At 37.6% G+C, this 21619-nt stretch overlaps 1 protein-coding gene across 1 annotated transcript in view; it reads right to left on the reverse strand.

Annotated features, from left to right (window-relative positions):
• The window catches only part of LOC136874706 (zinc finger protein 722), an 82790-nt gene that overhangs the window by 29295 nt on the left and 31876 nt on the right, over positions 1 to 21619 (reverse strand). The window contains exon 4 of the mRNA XM_067148355.2: positions 2896 to 2978. Coding sequence (XP_067004456.2) covers positions 2896 to 2978 — 83 coding nt within the window. The remainder of the gene's footprint in view (positions 1 to 2895; positions 2979 to 21619) is intronic.

Below are 21619 nucleotides of genomic sequence, written 5' to 3' on the forward strand. Positions count from 1 at the left end.
AAGACAGTTCAGGAGAGGCTGTACAAGTTAAAGCTTACCTGGATTCTGTGTGTCAGTTACACTTTGCAACTTCTGAGATTGTCAAGAAGCTTGGCATCCACACAAGGGCTTATTGTCTACAGATTGTTGGTAAAGGCAAAGACAATGTGTCGCCTGTAAGCTCTATTTGTAACCCTGTTTCATTCTCTAATGTCTCAGGTTATACATTGAAGCTGAACTGTGTAGTTGGGAACACAATCACAAGTCCACTTCCAGCACCAGAAATTAAACGTTCCATTTGGATTATTCCTCATGATATTATTCTGAATGATACAACTACTACTGATGAAGAGATCATGGATTACATAGACTACAAGTTGTGTCCCTATTAATGCTGAAGAATACAAAGAATCCCGCCTCACTGCATCAGAGATCATTCGGTCTTGTTAACATACTGACAGGTACTAGCACAACTGAAGAAGCTAAGGAACTTCAATCAGAGATTTCTTCCATGCTTGATAGTGCACATTTTCATCTTAGCAAGCGGATGTCTAATTGTCCAGAAGCTCTTCTCAATGACCCTGCAGAGGATAGAGAAATTTTGCTACCTTGTAGCCTCACTAAGAATGAAGCTATTGAAACACTAGATATTGTGTGGCATCCTAACTGTGATGAGTTAAAGTTTCAAATAAATTTGAAGAAAGCACCTAAGGAAGTCACTACGAGTAGCATTCTCACTATAATTGCTTAAATATTTGATCCCCTTAGATTGTTAGGATGTATAGTGGTCAAGTGCAAACTTATCCAGCAGTCTCTTTGGCAATTGAAAATAGAATTGGGATGATCTGTTAGAAACTTCATCTGAAATTATTGAAATTTAGAAAGATATTTACAGCAAGCTCCCCTTGCTTAATGAACTCAGAGTGCAAAGAAATGTAATGCCCTTTACAAAACTTAAGGCTGTTAAAATCCATGGCTTTTCTGATGCTTCAGGAGCTGCCTATTGTGCTTGTATGTATGTATGTTAGGCCCAGTGAGGAAAGCAATGGCAAACTACCTCACTCCTCATCTTGCCTAGTATGCCTCATTTTGGTACTGCCATTGGTTTTTGTGGTTTCCCTATAACTGCATAGCCTTTGGTGATGCTATTTGAGGATCCAACCAGCCTCTGGGCTGATGATCTAACGGACAGATGTATGTTAGGACAGTATATGATGATAATGAGATATCAGTGATCCAGTTGACTTCCAAATCAAAAGCTGCTCCATTGAAACAGCTAACTATTACCCACTTAGAGCTTTGTGCTGTTCTACTGCTTTCTTATCTCAGGAGTAAAGTCACTGAATCTATGAAATTGCATGTTCCATCCTCAGGAATACACCAATGAATGCTGGACTGACAGCACGATAGTTTTATGTTGGTTACATTGGAAAATCTTCGTTCCTAATCGAATTGCAGAAATTCAGTCTCATACTTCTGTCTTAGATTGGAGACGTGCACTTATCCACAGCAATCCAGCTGACCACTTGTCGAGGTGTTTTACCCTCAGACTGTACTGTTTTCTTTGCGTAGCAGATTCTGGATTCCACATGGGAAAACATTTATTCGTAGTGTGATCCATTCATGTTACAAGTGCTTCAGAAGCAAACCCCGACTGGTTGTGATAATATTACTCGTGTGGTCACTGTGGAAACAAAAACTGTCTTTTCTGCTGGGCCACAGTAAAACTGCGTCCATTGTTAAGCACTTGTCATCTTACAAGTGCTTCTTGCTGTATGGAGGCAGGATCCTACCTGGTTGCATGAATTGTCCCCAGTGTATCCTGATTTTGTTGATTGTTAACTATGACTACGATGTTACCCATGCTTCAAGAAAATTGTCAATTTCATCCTCATCTGCACACTCAAACAAAGAATTCTAATTCATCCCACGGCTGAAACTACCCACATCTTTTGCTCATATACAAGCTTAACAGAAACTATGTTGCCTGCAACAGTATTCCTGATGAACAGTCCTACACTACAGTTTGCCCTTTTCTTTAAAATACCCATCAAGAATACTGTGTAATCTCCTATCTCTTCCTCGTTCCTTACCCTTTGTCAAATATCATAAATGCCTGAGACGTACAGATTCATCCTCTTTGCTGACTCAGTCAGGTATATTTTCCTTCTTCCATAAGTGCCATTAATATTGATAGCTTATTTCGAATTCCATTTTGATCACAAAGTAGCTTCAAAAGAGCCCCTCGCTTATAAAAGGAATGGAAGAGTGACTCAGTTACTGGCATAGGTCAGAGCCATGACTCACAAAATGTCTGAGATGCTGTTCCTTTCTCCTATTCTATTGCAACCAGTATTCTGACACTCAGGATCACTTACTAGGCCACTCAACAATTCCTATGGATCACAAACTATGAGGTACCTATGCCACGAAGGAAGACATGATCAAATATAATATAATGAAGCTTTAAATTAGACATTTTTGTGGTTAATTACAATTCTTAAAATACCTATATTATTTATAATATATTGTGAAATCAAACAATATTGAGTCTGTAGGTTCGGTTTACAATCGATGAACATAGCTTCCTTTGTGTTTTATTGGTGTATAAAAGGAATAATAAATCTTAGAAAATTGAGAAAGCCTTGGGGAAAAAAGATGTACATGTCATTTAAGATGATAAAACATGATGACAAAAGTTGAAGTAACACAGATGGAATGAGGACATTTTTTATTTTGGAAATATTTTGGTTTACCACAGATATTTTACGCAGGAATGTATCCAATAAAAGTATATCTAGAAAGAGATTAAACATGTTCACAAAGTTTCTGAACATTTCATTTACTTCAGTTGACTAGATTTTTAAGATATTAGAGTTTATTTTCCATATTGTGTAGGGTTAGTGGTGTACTTACTTTTTTACCTCTTTAATGTTTGGGACTGTCAGTTCAACTTCATCTTGTTCTACCAATATTTCTTCCTTAACGTCTGCAGAAGGCTGTAAGTAAGAAATAAGGAGAGTAAAGAGGTGAAGTACAAAAATGTACAAATATGGAACAGATGAAAAAATACATTTCATATTGACACAATGAAATTATCAATAGTATAACTTCCAAAGTAAAAATTATAAGAAATTGAGAGAAAAAACAAGTGTTAAATTAAGTAATAATTATATATAGAAAAAGAAACATCAATAGGAAGAAAAAAGAACAGGGTAAAATTAGATGAAGTAGCAACAGGAAAGAAGAAACTTGAAAGGATGAGAAAAATCTCCACATCCTTACAAAATACCATCCTTCACATTCCATTGTTGCTCTTTCAACATGAGCCACACCCACCCTCAATCTGACATAAATACATAGACAACAACAAGGATAAAAGAGGAAACTACAAGTGAAGCGCGACCAGGAAGGGCGAATAACTCTGCCCTGAACTGGAGATGTTACTCACCTAAATCAGTACAAGCTTAAACTAACACTACTTTGAGTCAAAATCCAGGTAAGTGATAAATGATAGTTTATTTAAACTCAACGTTGATTAGATAATTAATTGGAAAAGGAAAATATAAGATCATAATTGAGTAATACATACGTATATGGGTTAGCCCAAATGACAATCAATTGTGATATCCTGAACTCATAAATACACACATGCACAGTTGCATAATTACGCAAGGGATCTTAGCATTTTTACTCTTGACGACTTTGCATACAACATTTGCGAAGAGAACAGTTTTAGGCTAGGCCTTAAATCGATTGCTCCCATTTATTGAGGGTCTATACTAAATTACAAGTCGGGAGTACCTTATCCATTTCACCCTTACTTTTCTCTTTTTAATAACATTCCTTTTCTTCTTTCATTTTTTTAAACAATACCACGATCTCTTTTCATTAGGTTCCCACACATCAAGGAGCACAATAAAAAGGGGTCGACCCAGGAAAAGATAACCCCAGCGGGCAAAGAGAAAAAGATACATCGGGTAAAGAACGGAAAATTAATCAATCAGATAAACACGGGCCAGCGTGCGGCCAAGAAGGAAATTAATCAACATGGCGACGTCCAGGTCGAAAAAGATCGGGGCGCACACTAAATAAATAGAAGAGATAGCAACCGAGAGAAAAGGGGCAATAAAGAACAGTTAAATGTAAATTCAATAGACCGAAACTTCATCTAAATACTCGGCTCATTCATTTACTCATTCATTCAGCCATACGAACAAAACGCCTTAACGGCAGATAACAGTGATAACTGGTGCTAATAGGCAAATCTGGCCAACTCGTAGAGCGCAATATAACAAAAAATCAATAAGGACAGACGTCAATAGCGGCCAAACAATTCCACTCATCACAGATGTCAGTGGCACATGTCGTGGCCTCAAGGCCAATCGCAGATCATCTACAAACATCGCTGTGTACAGCCAAAATAAATCTTCCGGTCGACACACAAACCATAATTCCTACCGGGGGCAAAGACGTTTTGTTGAAAAGCTCATTAAAATAGACAGAGGCTCAGATTTAGATGCACCACAATTATATCAACAATGCACACAAACACATGCCATTCTCTTCCCCGAGTATTAAGACGGGTTTTCGGTCAGCGAAAATAAAAAAGAGAAGAAAAGGAAGACAGATCATACACCAAAGATACAAATCAAAAATGGTACGATACCCTCAATATCAATCTTCAGAACACGTTAATCATGCAGTGATTTAGCACGGTTTTAAATCTAAAATACATCCATTTGAAAAGTAACGACATCACTCCTTTGTGTGAGGGCTCCATATAATTATTCTTCCCCATCATCAGAAAAAAATAATTATCAAAGAGAAGATAGTTAAAAGACTTAGTCAAGACAAGATCATCAATGCTCTTGACAGAGGGGCTGACCTCTATTGATAAATGTCGGAAACACATATAGTAACAGTTTGATACCTATTCAGTGAAACACTGGTAAGGCATTTTGAAAACCATGCTGGAGCAGCATGTTTCAAACACTGACTAGCTATTCTATTTAACCTATCATATTACGTGCCCGTCGTATTATTCCAGTCTCTCTATTCATGACCTGATTTGTCACTTTTCAATTCTTTCCATTGCAAAGAGGTGTCTAATAATCACGAAGCATGTAATGGGTTTCATCCTTTTTTTTTTTTTGTGGTTCTACGTTGCACCGACACAGATAGGTCTTATGGCGATGGTGTGATAGGAAAGGCTTGGGAGTGGGAAGGAAGTGGCCATCTTATGGCGATGGTGTGATAGTAAAGGCTTGGGAGTGGGAAGGAAGTGGCCATGGCCTTAATTAAGGTACAGCCCCAGCATTTGCTCGGTGTAAAAATGGGAAACCATGGAAAACCATCTTCAGGGCTGTCGACAGTGGGATTCAAACCCACTATTCTCCAGATGCAAGGTCATAGCCGCACGTCCCTAACCGCACGGCCAACTTGTCCGGTGATTGCCATCCTGACCAAGCTCTCCAGGTTGATGACTTGCTTGCCATCATTCCTAGAAAGTTTTCCCGATCAATTTTCCAAAGACAACTTTTTCTATTATGCACTTTAATTTGTTCCACCAATATGTCCTCCTTAATGTCTGCAGAAGATTTCGTATCCCACCACACACAGTTTTACTACCAGTTTATCCCAAAAGTATTTGCATATTATCAAACCTATAATGCTATCATCAGTGGGAAGGAAACAAAGGTAAAATATGGGGACAAGGAGCTGAATATAACACTCTGGTGTGAAGAGCAAACAGAGAGGAAGTAACAGGGCAACTCAACATAATGAATGAGATTGTTGAAATTTATGGAATGAATATTGGCAAGAGAATGATTAAGATAACGGTGCTGACTAGAGAAGAAGGAAAGGGAAAGGAATTTTCAAAACCTTGAAATTGTGAAGTGCTTCAAGTAATTGGGAGCTAAACTGATGCAGGATTCAGGGCTGGAGATCATGATCAATTTTTTGAGTGAATTTATTATTACTGACATTCTAACCATAAGAGGTACTCCTCGCCTAAGTTAACTATGCCATGACAATAATGTGCCATTGACTATTGTACAGCGATTGGCTGCCATTTTCACTTTACAATGGCGAAAAATGAAAGTATCCTCCTAATCAATACATCATATATTCCGTCATTAGACAGAGTAAACAAGATCAGACATGTTTCGGCTCGTTTGAGCCATCTTCAGTGAAAAAAATTAGGGGGGTTGGAATAATTTACATAATATGAGTTGAAAAAATGCTAAAAAACATAATGAAAGCGCAAATGAAAAAACAAACAAAAGAGAGCCTATACGGAAACAAAATTAGCACAAATATACAATATTTACATCAATATGCAGAGCAAAACACAACTTGTGACAAAATTCAGTGAAACAGGTGTTAATTTGAAATAATAATTGATACTAAAAATTGCGTTAACCTAAGAAACAAGGGAATGAGAAAACAAAAGATGTAGATGGAAAATAGTAGCACATGGTGAGGTTGTGGACCTCATAGTTTACAAATTAATGGTTTATAAAAATCACAAAACAGTTTGAAATCGCTGTTAAAATCATCTTAGTGGAAACCCATCACATCAAATTGGACAGGAATCTCATAATATCTTGTAATGGCTGCCATTAACAATTACGACTGATAAATGTGTACATATTCCCTTTACATTACTATTGGCCACTACTCATTGACGTTCTACCATTTCTGCCACTTGCTCTGGTGGACTATGTGAACTTTGGGACATTGCTGCCATCTGTCTACCTTGATGGACGCAGTTCTATGTTTCTGACTTCTAGCCCTTTTGGTTAGAAAGAATGATCTACGACCACCAAAATGGACAACTTCAATGCGCTCTACATTGAATTCATTTAATTAATTCTTCCTTATATGGTAGGTAGTGTTAATGAGTTTGTTTTTGAATGTGATATCTGGTGTGACTAAGTCAGTCAATCTACTTCATACTGAAATTTCGCTACAAGACCATTTATATGAAGTTTGAGTTGTATGTCAATTACTGATTTTGAATTATATTACACAAGTTGGCAAGTGTAGCTGTTCAATTTTTCGAGTGCATTTATTATTACTGACATTCTAACCATGAGTGGTACTCCTTGCCTAAGTTAACTATGCCATGACAATAATGTGCCATTGTGCAAGAAACCTTTTATTATAAGCATCTATGCACTCTTGAAGACCAAATTAAATTCAAGATTTTGCCATTTGTCGACAAATAATTCATTTTTGCTAGATGTATCCACATTAATTTCAACTAAATTCCTTCAGCAGTTAAGATTTTATCCACAAAATATTATTTTAGAACTGGTAATAATGATACCTTTGTGAATATATGGATACTTATATTTTTTTAAGTAACAACAATAATAATAACATGCTCGTGTTGTTAAGATTTTCTGATGGAAATTATTAAAGTTGGAGGGAATTCTGAACTTGTGGTGTAATATGCCTAAGGCTTCCCAGGCTCCTATGGATGTAAAAATATAATTATTATACGATCTTGGTGTATATAAAAATTTCATGGCATGCCAAGCATTGTATGGAAATCCCAAACCTTCAGCAATAGTTTATTAGCTGCTGAGGCCACACCTATTGTAGTAATATTTATTATAAAAATGCAAAAATTATTCCTTAGTCGATTCTAAATATTTTCATTTGAATAGGGCTCTTACGATACTAATAATTTATCTTTTGGGTGTGCATTCTTAATATTTATTTTTGTCCTATTAATTCTCATGTAGTAGCTTTCCCTTTGGGCATTGTTATTATTACATCATGTCTTGAGACCGTATGTCATTGTTTTGCCTTCGATAGTCTGATAAGAAAATGTTATGTAATGATTATCTATGTAATAGTCTATTAGGCATCATTCGAGATAGATGCTTGTGACTCAGAATTTCTTATTGTTATGTTGCTGTGGTAAAAATTCAATTAATGGTTTGGTGTGGATCCAGTTGTATTTTAAAAGAACAATGGTCACATTAATGTTTAATTTAATTATTTAATATTTATCCTTCATGTGAATTTTGCAACTTCTTATTTTTTTATTTGTGATTATGTCAAATCTTGTGCTGATACATACTTATTGTATTTTAAGCCTCCTCAGTTCCCTTCTGCAATCACAGATCACTTCATTTCTCCCCCTTTGGGAAATTTCTCATTTTGTTTTGCATTATTATTTTCCTGGTTTCTATTTTGAAGATTTTCAATATATATTTCAATTAATGTACTTCAGTGTTCTACTTGGAAACTCTAAAGGTCAGGTCGGAAATGGATATCCATGGAACAAAATGAGATCTCAATGATAACTTTCAACATTGTCATTAATGTGCAAACAGAAGAGTTAGGTATAACCGGATGCAGTACTGTAAATAATTACACAAGAAAAGGGTATGTGAGATGTTAGTTATACACAAGTTGGTCAAACATATTTTACAGAGTTACTTATTTAAGAAAATTTATTTGTTTTAAAGATATTCCTCCATGTACAAAGGATTTCCTCATATTTAAATTTTTATTTATCATTAATTTATTCTTTTGCCTGGTGATTTTTTTAATTTATTCAAGGTACCTTCCCCTTTTACAAGGTTCTTAAAAATGGTTAGAAATAATATAGTGCACCATTTCTTACGTTACACTGGTATACTACAGTATACCCCATTATTACTGAACATCAAAAAATTATATTATGTTAAGCATGTTTCTTTATTTTCAAGAGTTAATTTAACAAGATTAAATTTATTTTCATCAGATTTCAATATTCAATGTTATTATATTTATTTATTTTCCACTATGACATGTGTTCTTTAATGTGAGCTCTCCTTGTCCTTTGCTGTTACCTGATCCACCCACTGTTTGGTCCTTTAGACCCTGATTCTGCCTGGATTCCCACGCTTCCTAGTCTCATTGTTTTAGGTGCTGTGACTTCCGCCTGCATACTGTTAACATCATCTGTGTTACTGTCACAGTGTCCGGTTGTTATGTCACAAGGGAAATGCATTCTACCTGAGTGTGAGATACTTGGTATGGGGGAAGGAAGTACCAATGATGTATAAGATGTACTTCTACCTAAGACTGACATGTGTAGCAGAGACCTGGACGAAGCTAAATGGTAGGAGAATGTAATCCAAGGCAGTGAAATGAAATATTTAAGATGATAGGAAACATAAAAAGGACAGAGTAAGAAATAAGGATGTCAGGAACAAAGTTAGAATGGAAAAGGTTTTTGAGAGAATGGAGAGGAATAAACTTACATGTTTTGGACCTGTTAAGGAGTTGGAAGAGGGAAGGAGGTGAAGTGGATGATGGAAGCACAGACAGAAGGAGGGGAGGCAACAAAGAGCTGCATACTCAGGTGGTTGGAAAGGATAAATAATAGCATCATTAGAAGAAACCTGGATTGGAACACAGTTAAAGAGGAACAATGTTGGACGGATAGAAGAAGACTGAAAGATGCCACAAACATCCCAACATAGCAAGGGGTTAACTCAGGAAATGGATGATGATGATGATGACGATCTCTTTCATAAGTGAACAGAGCTTAAAACATAACCACACAAGTATTAATTATTACAAGTATTATCCACAAGCTACATCTCTCTTTGTACATTACACGAAAAGAATAACAAAAAAAAAAACCCAAAGTGGATACTGAGACAGCCCTCATGCAGGTATCCATTGTATAACCAATAAAATTGCAACCTCAAATGAAGTGGATTTGGCATCAGGACAGGATAAAATCTGTTGTACTGGAATAAAATATACCACATTTTTCAGACCAGAAGTCAATTCAGACCATTCGATGTGCCTCGATTTTAGAACAGAAAATTAAGGAAAAAGTATTTAAATGCATTGATCACTGAAACGTTTATCAGGGAATTTTATACTTTGGGCATTTACACAAAACATTACACTGTAAAATGAAATGAAACCCAGCAACTCATTTTTATTCCTAAATATATTCATTTTCACTGTCATGCCTAATGCTGATGAAAAAAATCCTCACTACCCTAGAAATTCTCTCCATCAATGGCAAGTTAATTTTTCTCCAGATGATGGTCCTAAGTGTATTTCTGCTGCCCTGTTGGCATGCAGTTTTTTATTTTGTACCTCTTCTAATTCAAATGCCACAATATACAAAAATCTCTCAACAGGAAGTACCAATGATGAGTGAGATGTATTACTACTGGTAACCAACTTTTCAAAACAGATTCCAGCACTGTTTGTGTCTGAAATCAAGACATCCCATTCTCTCCCAGCCTCTCTACTAGTCATTATCATTATTTAAGATTTGGTAGTTTATCCAATATCATGGTATTATAAAAAGTGCATTTCTGTAGTCAGTGATATGTATCTACAGACCTTCCGATCATAAAATGATGGAAGTTCCAAGCTACACTGAGTGGCCAATAGTCATGGGAAGACACTGAATGTGATGTTAATAACAAGTTGCACCTCTGCAAGCCCTCAAAACTGCAGCAATTAGGTGAGACATTGACTCTACAAGGTGTTGGAATTGTTCTGGAGTGATCTGGACCCATATGTCTTGCACTGCTACCCAGAACTGGTCTTGTGTAGTTGTTGCAGGGTTTATGAAGCGTACCACCAGCATTGAAAGCATTCCATAAATGCTCAACTGGATTACGATTGGGGGATTTGGAGGATCAGTCCATGGTCATACCTTCACTGGAGTACCCCTCCAACACCACAGAGCAGAGACATGGCACATTCTCTAGTTGGAACATCACATCTCCATCAACGTACTCTAGGGCCAGAAAGGAATGCAGATGGTCTGAAAGAATGTCCACAATACGTCCACCTGTCAGCGCTCCTTGCAAGGGGAAAATGAGGCCTAATTGTGACCATGAGAATGCTGCCCAGACCAGAATTGAGCCACCTCCCGCCTGGAAACATCCTTGTTGCCACGCAGGACCCATAGCTTCATGGGGCAAATGACACACAGTAAAACGCCTTTCAGCACAATGCAACTGGAACTGGGATTCAGCGGACCATACAACATGCCGCCTCTGCTCCATGGTTCACTGCTGATGATCACAGGCCCATGGACGACATTGAGCTCTGTGTCAAGGTGCCAGGAAAGGCACACGAGTTGGTCATCAGCTGGTGAAGCATATGCGGTGCAGTTGCCTCCTTACAGTCCTAGTAGAAATGGGTTCCTCATTCCCAACATTCAACTGGTCAGTGATCTGACTCACAGTAGCCCATCGAGCGCCCAGTATGGTTCTGCAGAGCAAACGTGATGTCCGTTCGTGAAACACCCGTGCTCTTACCACGCAGCGGTTTATATGGGTGGTAACATTCTCCCTGCGATATTGAAGATCCACCCTCGACACGGTTGACCTTAGAAACCAGAATTCACATTAAATCTACGCAATGCAACGACAAATATTCATCCCATGTTCAAAGTTGGTTAATTATTACAAGATATTAAAATCATTCCATACTGATCGTTTTCACTTTACAAAGGAAATTTAATATGTCCTCCTACTCAATACATGCACATCTCCATCTTCAGATAGAGTAATATTAGTCATACATGTTTCAACTTGTTTGAGCCATCCTCAGTGCGAAAAATATTAAAATTTTTACATAATTGGTGCTAAAATAAATGATAAAATACAATGAAGAAAAGAATGAAAACAAATGAGACATGATTGAATTAAAACAATAAGTGATTATGGCGAGGTTGAGAACCTCTTTAATCTAAAAGATGCAGTGTGTTACAATTAAATTATGAATTGAAACATGTATGGCTAATATTACTCCATCTAAAGATGGAGATGTGTATGTATTGAATAGAAGACATACAAAATTTCCTTTGTAAAGTGAAGGTCGGTTAACTCGCGATGTGTTGCAACTGGTGTCTATGACAGACTGTTCAGCTATGCCACAGCTATCCTCAACGCTCAGTGGTTATTCATGCCACATTTTCTAATGGGACACTCCTTTCCTTGACTTTTAGCCAATCAGTGTGTATTTTCTGGGTAAAAAGAGTCTGTCGTACGGTTCAAAAAATATGAAATGAAAAGAAGAAAGTAGGGTTTATGATTATTTGAAAAAGAAAATCCACAGCCTGTCTCCAGTCATTTGACCGGGTCAGGAATGGAATGGAATGAATGAAGAGCCTTTCTAGCAGCCTGTCACACTCTTTTTGGGCATTGATTAATGAAGGATTAATGAAATGAAATGATATTGGAGAGTGCTGCTGGAGTGAAAGATGACAGGGAAAACTGAAGTGGTGTTGAGTCATCAGTCCATAGACTGGTTTTATGCAGCCCTCCATGCCACCCTGTCCTGTGCTAACCTTTTCATTTCTACGTAACTACTGCATCCTACATCTGCTCTAATCTGCTTGTAATATTCATACCTTGGTCTACCCCTACCATTCTTACCACCCACACATCCTTCAAAAACCAACTGAACAAGTCCTGGGTGTTTTAAGATGTGTCCTATCGTTCTATCTTTTTTCTTCTCGTCAAATATAGCCAAATCGATTCAGTATCTCTTAATTCATTCATGATTCGGTCTATCCATCTCACCTTCAGCATTCATCTGTAACACCACATTTCAAAAGCTTCTATTCTCTTTCTTTCTGAGCTAGTTATCATCCTTGTTTCACTTCCATACAACGCCACGTTCCACACGAAAGTCTTCAAAAACATCTTTCTAATTCCTATATCAATGTTTGAAGTGGGCGGTTTCTTTTCTTAAGAAAGCTCTTCCTTGCTTGTGCAGGTCTGCATTTTATGTCCTCCTTCTGCCATTGTTTGTTATTTTACTACCCAAGTAACAATATTCATCTACTTCCTTTAAGACTTCATTTGCTAATCTAATATTTCCTGCATCACCTGCCTTCGTTCGACTGCACCCCATTACTTTTGTTTTGGACTCATTTATATTCATCTTGTACTCCTTACGCAAGACATCGTCCATACCATCAGCAGCTTCTCGAGATCTTCTGCAGTCTCAGATAAAATAACAATATCATCAGCAAATCTCAAGGTTTTGATTTCCACTCCTTAAATTGTGATTCCCTTTCCAAATTCCTCTTTGATTTCCTTTACTGGCTGTTCTATGTAAACACTGAAAAGGAGGGGGGACAAACTGCAGTCTTGCCTCACTCCCTTCTGGATTGCTGCTTCTTTTTCTAAGCCCTCAATTCTTATCACTGCAGACTGATTTTTATACAGACTGTAGATAATTCTTCGTTCTTGGTATCTGATCCCAATCACCTTCAGAATCTTAAACAGATTGGTTCAATCAACATTATTGAATGCCTTTTCTAGATCAACAAATGTCATGTACGTAGGCTTGTCCTTCTTGAATCAATCCTCTAAGATCAGACGTAAAGTCAGGATTGCTTCACGTGTTCCTACATTTCTTCTGAAGCCAAACTGATCTTCTCCCAACTCAGCTTCAACTTGTTTTTCCATTCTTCTGTAAATAATACATGTTAAAATTTTGCAGGCATAAGATACTAAACTAATGGTGTGGTACTTTTCACACCTGTCAGCACCGGCTTTCTTGCGAATAGGAATAACAACATTCTTCCGAAAATCGGATGGGACTTCTCCTGTCTCATGCATCTTACAACTAAATGGAATAACCTTGCCATGCTGCTTTCTCCTAAGGCAGTCAGTAATTCAGAGGAAATGTCATCAATTCCAGGTGTTTGTTCATATTTAGATTTCTCACAGCTCTGTCAAACTCTGACCTCAAAACTGGGTCTCCCATTTCATCAGCATCAACACCCTCTTCTTGTTCCAGAACCAAATTATCTACATCTTTACCCAGATACAACTGCTGGATATGTTCTTGCTATCTTTCTGCTTTTTCTTCTTTCCTTAGAAGTGGCTTTCCATCTGAGCTCTTAATATTCATACATCTAGATTTCCTTTCTCCAAAGGTTTCCTTGATTTTCCTGTATGCAGCATCTACCTTTCCCAGGACCATACAACCTTGGACAACCTTGCACTTCTCCTTCAGCCATTCTTCCTTAGCTACCTTGCACTTTCTATCCACTTGATTCTTTAATCGCCTGTATTCTTTTCTGCCCTCTTCATTTCTAGCATTCTTGTATTTTTGTCGTTCATCAATCAGGTCTAGTATCTCCTGAGTTATCCACTGATTCTTAGTTGATTTTTTCTTCCTTCCTAACATCTCTTCAGCAGCCCTACTGACTTCATTCTTCATGACTATCAACTCTTCCTTTTCGTGTTTCCTTCAGCCTTTTCATTTAGCCCTTGTGCCACATGTTCCTTGAAACAATCTCTCACACTCTTTTCTTTCAATGTGTCTAGATCCCATCTTTTTGCAGCCGTTGTTTGCGGTGTTTGAACCAAGTATTGGCAAGGACTACATTATGATCAGTGCAGAATTCAACCAGCCGAGTTCCTCTTTCATTCCTTTGTCCCAATCTGAATTCTCCTACTGTAATACCTTCTCTTCCTTGGCCTACCACTGCATTCCAGTCTCCCATTACAATTAGATTCTTGTCACCTTTTACATATTGAATTAAATCTCCTATCTCTTCATATATTCTTTCGATTTCCTCACCATCCACTGAACTAGTAGGCATATAGACCTGCACTATTGTGGTGGGCATTGGTTTGGGGTCTATCTTGAAGACAATAATTCTTTCACTATGCTGGTCATAGTAGCTTACCCACTGCCCTATTTTCTTATTCATTATTAAACCAAATCCTGCATTTCCCCTGTTTGATTTCGTGTTGACAATTCGGTAGTTCCCTGACCAAAAATCCTGTTCTTCCTGCCAACGTACTTCACTTATACCAACTACATCTAACTTTAGTCTATCCCTCTCCCTTTCCAGATTCTCTAATCTACCACAACGATTCATACTTCTAACATTCCACGCTCCGACTCGCAGAATGTCAGTATCCATCTTCCTGATGATCGCCCCCTCTCGTGTAGTCCCCACCCGGAGATCTGAACAGGGGACTAGTTTACCTCCGGAAAATTTTACCCAGGAAGAAGCCATCATCAGTACATCATTCATACAGAGAGAGAGCTGCATGTCCTCGGGAGTTAGTTACAGCTGTAGTTTCCTGTTGCTTTCAGTTGTGTAGCAGTATCAACACAGCTAAGCTATGTTGAGTATTATTACAAGGCCATATCAGGCAATCATTTAGACTGCCACCATTGCCACTTCCGAAAGGCTGCTCCCCCCCTTTTGATGAACCATTCGTTAGTCTGGTCTCTCAACAGATACCCATCCGATATATTTGCACCTGCGGCTTGGCTATCTGCATCATTGGGACATGCAAGCCTCCCCACCACAGCAAGGTCACATGGTTCATAGAGGAATACCCAAAGAAAAAACCTGTCCCACCTCTGCTTTGTCCAGCACAAATCTCACATGGAGTGACCGGGATTTGAACCATGGAACCCAGCGGTGAGAGGCCGGTGTGCTGCCACCTGAGCCACGGAGGCTCTAAATTTGAGAATAGTACGGTATAATTTTAAGCATCCAGTCATGAAAATTTGATAAAAACATTCACTTCACAAGGAAGCATACTCAACTGTCGTCGCTGAGTTTTGAACGAGACCAGTTTATTTATGTTTCAGAACATCAGAAACAACATTTGGTGCAAACTGATGTGCTATGGACCACTGGAAGTAGGAGGGGGAGGGGAGTATGTGGTGCAAAGAACAATTTAGACACGGAACCGGTCTGGTAGTTACGTATTAGAGGTTAATGTGACTTGTTGTATGCATAGGCTGTCACAAAATGAAACCAGCTATGGTCGTTAAGTGGATTTCGTTTTTTTCTGAGGAAATGCCCATTAGAGTAGATGGCATAGTTTTCAAACAGATTAGAAAACATCTACTTGATTAAGACTTTCTTGCTGAAGGGCATAGAACTCTTATGGAAGATGAAGATGATACTGAAAGTGAGTTTGGGGATGACCCAGCGATAAAGCTAGAAAATGAGATGACTTCAGAATGTGGTCCAGCACTATGTGGCAGCGACAAGAGCAAAGATTCTTTGTATTATCCATGGCCAGATTTGCATAGCATGGATCAAATTCTTCTTTTGGTTGATTCTTGGACAACAAACAAAGCCAATTCTCTATACAATGAGACAGTTCCAGATGATGATGATGAAGTGCACAAGAGACTTATCCCTGCTAAATGTACTGGATTGATTGATACAACCAGCAAACGTTTTCTTTCTCTGTCCATTAAAAAGTATGGTAGCTGCGATAGTGTTATCGGCCACAGTTGAAGTGTAGCAAAAAGAACAATTTCTTGACATTCAATTATTCATGCACTTCCAATTATCGGCAATAGATTCAAACAACTGACCTGATTTGCTTCCTTCAAATGTAGCTCCAACGATCAACATCCAGGATAATTTCAGGCACCTTCTAATCTGTTTTGTGAGTGGTTTGGAAGAAGAATGTTTCAAAGAAGACTGTATTCAGCTTGGCTTCTGTTGATATGCTCACTGTAAAAGAAGTTTACTCTAGACCATGGATTACTTATTCGCCTTCATGTCTTCTGCACTTGACTACCATGGGTGTAACATATTTTACTTCCAGAATTTAAACATTATTGAATGCATTTGCTCTCCCATCTACAACATTCAGCAACGTTTGTACTAATCTTCACGATGACTCGTGTCTTTATGTGTACTCATAGTCTATATTTGGCAGCTCGTAGCTACTATGTTTCTTGACCACAGCAGCTGTAATTTGCATGGTATGCATAATTCAATATTGTCTATTCCACACACTATATAGATTCAAAATGTGCACAACAACAGTTGGGTACCCTTCCTTGTCAGTTCATACCCGAACCCTCATATAAATAGGACAAAGACTGGATGCACATTGGGGTAGAATATATAACTAAAAGTTACTGGCATTAACGTAGAATATTTCGTGCACAAAAACTGTACATCATAAAACATGTAGGTTGATTTTATGTTAATTATTATTGTTCCTACTGGGAGAAATATACAGAAAAAATCAGTAAAGGGGGAAAATTGGTGGTGAACACTGTCAAAGGGCAAAAACTAAGGAACTAGGGAAAATGCGTTTCTAAGAAAAAAGGAATTGGGAAAAATGTCAAGAATCACCTTACATATCTAAATTCAGAAAATATGAACAGACTTAATACACACAGTTCAGACTGATGACATCTTTTTGGTTTATGAAAGATAAAAGCTAGAGTGAAACTTCCTCAGAAGCAAATCATAAATATGCTAATATTGGTGAAAAGGTTCAAAGTAAACAATTGTCATAAAATAGTGACTAGTTGAACTTATGAATCCGAAATTTACCAAGGAAAATTAAAGCAACACAAATATTTAAAAAAGTTTAATTTGTTTTGTATTTTTTTACCACTAAAAACAATTGCTTGAATTACTCTTATTCCAGTCTTTACTGCTGGGGGATCTACAGTATATGAAACATCTTAATATGTAACTTCAAACAAATTACTAGAAAGTAATTCTTTATTAAAAGACCAAAGTAACCCCATATATCAGATAACTTCTGATGTACACATTTGCATATACATGTCCAGAAATATTACAATATATAGGATTCCTTTGAAAATATAAACAGTAAAAGGAAACCCCAACAAGCAGATTTCAAAATTACAACCACTAGCATGATTTCCTCCTGCCTATGCTCTTTCGGTTTTTCTTATTATCTTTGATCTGTAAGGTCGAGGAACCCTGTACTTCTCTGCAGCTTCTCTCTACATGAGACATTCATTAAGTGTCACTTTAGTGCCTTAGTTAACATATCTCTATAGTAATTACGATGGAACATTCTCCAAATTTATGCCTATATTCAAGTGGCATTAACCAAAGTATCCCTATTTAGTGCCCTACACAGAAAAACTGCCAGAAAGAAAATGCTCGCAAAGGTTTGGTGGACCTTCACAACTACAGAATGTCAGTTTATATAAAGCACAAAAAAAAAAAAAAAAAACCTATTGATTTCACTTAACATTTGCTGACATTCAGTACCATGAGATAAAATAATCTAACTCTCCCATTCATGAAGTGTGCAAAAGTGCCGACAATGAAGAAAATAGCATTCTCGAAACATGACAGTCAAATGCTGGAATAACAAAAGTTGTACACTAAATCAACACAGATTTACCAGTGTTAAGCTAATGGAGTGCAAATTTGTCTGAAGATGAACCCTCCTCTAAATTAATCTCCATAAAATGTAAGAAAACTCCTAGGTGGACCAGTGAAAGGAAATGGCGTATGAGTTTTGGTGCCGGGAGTGTCTGAGGACAAGTTTGGTTCCCCAGATGCAGGACGTTTCATTTGACACCCATAGATGACCTGGGTGTTGTGATGAGGATGAAAAGATGATGAAGGCGACACATACACCAATTATGGTTAATATTCCTGACCCTTCCAGAATCAAACCTGGGACCCCTTTGACCAAAGGCCAGCATGCTAAGCATTTAGCCATGGAGCCGGTTGGTGGATCAGTGAGAAGAACATACAAATTACAACAAGAGCCTAGATTTTGATAATCTAGTAAACACTAAAAATGATCAAAAATTCCTCAAAAATTGACCTAAATGGTGTGAGAAAATAAACAAATATTTTAAGGAAAATACATATTTACACAAAATAAATAATATGTGCATTTTCCACATTACCCTTAAACTCAAGATTGAGCAAATAAAAGTATTAAGGGTCTCCAAAGAATAATAATAATAATTGTTACCGTGTTTTGGTGGTAGTTATGCATGAAAGAAGGTGCTGGGTGGTGAAGGGGTCTCAAGCTACTAAAGTGAAATTAATTTTAAAATTTAACCAGGTTATATTTTCTTTTCAAAATTAGGTAACAACAAATTGAACAGGTACTTAGTAGCCGAAACACGATTGACAATTACATTTACATAGGTACCCCATTTGGGGCTTCAAAAAGTCAGAAACATAATTCTTGAGCCATGAGCCCAACCTTACAATGAACACCATACAACAAAGGGGCCGAAAACCCCCAAACATGCCAGAAACACCGGCTTCCAATTACATCCAAAAGCCTCCTTGAGGCAGAAACACAATTTTCAAAAAGGGCAACTTCCCCTTAAAATACAAGCCTATCATAGGCCACTCCGAACTCCACCTTTAAGCCGTCCTCAAAGGACATATACACAGGAGCAAAATACCCAATCTACTGAGGTCTGTTAAATGACAAGAAAGTTAATACATGACCTCTAAAATCACAATTTGAGAGGAGGCGAACTTGCACTCCTAATACACTTTGTCTTTAAGACCTATTTTGGCTCTAAGGCCACTGATGCAAGGGCTAATCCCATACTACAGAGGTGACTTAAGGAACTACTAACTTACATTACTGAAGAATAGGTTGCTAAAAATAAGTTCACCTCAAACAATGTGAGTGGGAGCTCGAGAGGGTTAACACTCTCTATCCCAGTATGTCGCTTTACAAGAGAATAGAAGAAAAGAGAAGTTACATTTTAGGAAAAGGTTACATAGGGGAACGCTTAGAACCTGCCCCGAAAGTTAAACTGCTGAGCTGGCAAAGAAAAAATTTATTAATCGGCCATTACCTTATTGTTGACCGCTGCCGAGGAAAGAGGCGCTTCCCGCCTCCTGCTATGTATTTAATACACTGAAAGATGGAACAGAAGTGGCCCGGAGACCCTAAAATCAGCAGTTTAAATACTCTCGCAGAAAGTTCTAGGCGTTAGGGGAAAGAAAACACCCTCCCACAAAGATTTTATTGGGTAGGACCCCGCAACAGATACAAGTTGGGGAAAGATACACCAGATTGGTCAGAAATTAATTGAAAAAATTCGTGATTGGATACATTCAAAACAAGGGGAAGAAAGGGGTAAATATTGCCAACTTAAACAATGACAGAAAGAAATTTAACAACGAACAAACTCCTGAAATTAAATTTTCTCCAACAAAATAGTTCTTTGACTCCGCACTAGGGTGCACTATTGTTGATCTTCAGTAGTGTCCTCTAGAAGAGAAAGTTCACACTTCTTAATACAAGCAAGACAAAAGTACGTCGAAAATGACACAGTTCACAAACTCAAAAATTTCCAGGTAGTGACATCTTCTGAGAAATTTGGAAATTAAGACCGTAGATAAAGTTCAGACTTCCTCCAGAAGAGGAGTTTCAACTGGCGCAACTTTTAAATAAACGGTGTGGAGGTGTACCGCCCGGTACAATAATAATAATAATAATAATAATAATAATAATAATAATAATAATAATAATAATAACAGAAATATGTGGGAGTAAAATTATCTGGCAGAAAATGAATTATATATATGCAGCAAATACAGAGTTCTTCCATTACCATTATGGTCTTGTGCGAACAGACCCCAGTCTTATTCAGACAGGATCTTGCAGTAACCATTATTGCCAACAATGAAGCACTGAGGATACATCACTGCCAAATTTTTGCAATATCACGGAAAGAATATCCACCTTATTGTAACTGTATTACATAGCTCCATTCAAACTCAGTAAGCTGCAAACAATGCATCCTACATCTCCTTAAAGGCATGTTTGATTCACAACTCACGCACAATGTACACCGGATGATGAATAACACTCACACTGTGTACAGCACGTATTTAAATAAAACTTGCTTTCCAAGTTCACAGTGGTGTTACTAACACAAATCTTCATTGACTACCATGCAAATGTGAATAGGCATCATATGTCAGATGTGCAGGCATGTCACCTGAATCTTGTTTATCTAGGGAAACAACTGAGCATCTAGCCTATATACTATCAACAATATTCTGGATACCACTTTCCATCACAACGTGCATATTATTGAATGAAAAATATTATATCTGCTGCATCTTTTGCCTTGCATGTTAGTCAGAAAGGTACTTGAGCATCTGCAGAAAAATTTATTTCCATGCTGAATTTTGAAATAATTTATCATGTTAATTAATCAATGTAAAGGGTTAAAAAAGACCAAATGCTAATGCAGAACAAAAGAAAACAGACTTTAAAACAAAAATTAACATAACAAATTACCAAAAATTACAAAATAAAAAGGCAAAACGAAAAATGAAAAATATATAAATAAATATGTGTTCCTGTAATGAGGGCACCGCAATCGAAGTCAGCAATGTGCATGATGCACCGCATAAGAGATTAGTCGGCAACAAATTCCAGGACCTGCTTAGAACATTCCAACAATTATTGAATGACTTGGCACAGATTTTACATTTCTCAGTTCGTATGTTACAATAATAATAATAATAATAATAATAATAATAATAATAATCCCGTGGGGTCTTCCTGTTCCTTTAGCGTCCCAGGTGGCAGATCGAGGGGCTCGCCGGATTTGCCCAGAGGGTCTACGGGAAATAAAATACCTCTCGTGGACCAAAAACAGGTACAGGTAGATATCATGAGGCAAACTCTAAGGCTCAAAACCTTCATTGCACAAATGAGGTTGACGAAAGTCCATCTCACCATTTTCTTCAACTTACTAGCATGATTTTCCGAGGCACCATATCTGCTCTGTCCATATAGGCTATTGTTACAATGGGCTCGCCACACCCAAAGGCATTTTATACCTACTGCCAGGTTCAAAATTAGGC

This window comes from Anabrus simplex, chromosome 5 (genome assembly GCF_040414725.1).
Source record: "Anabrus simplex isolate iqAnaSimp1 chromosome 5, ASM4041472v1, whole genome shotgun sequence".
Lineage (NCBI taxonomy): Eukaryota > Metazoa > Arthropoda > Insecta > Orthoptera > Tettigoniidae > Anabrus > Anabrus simplex.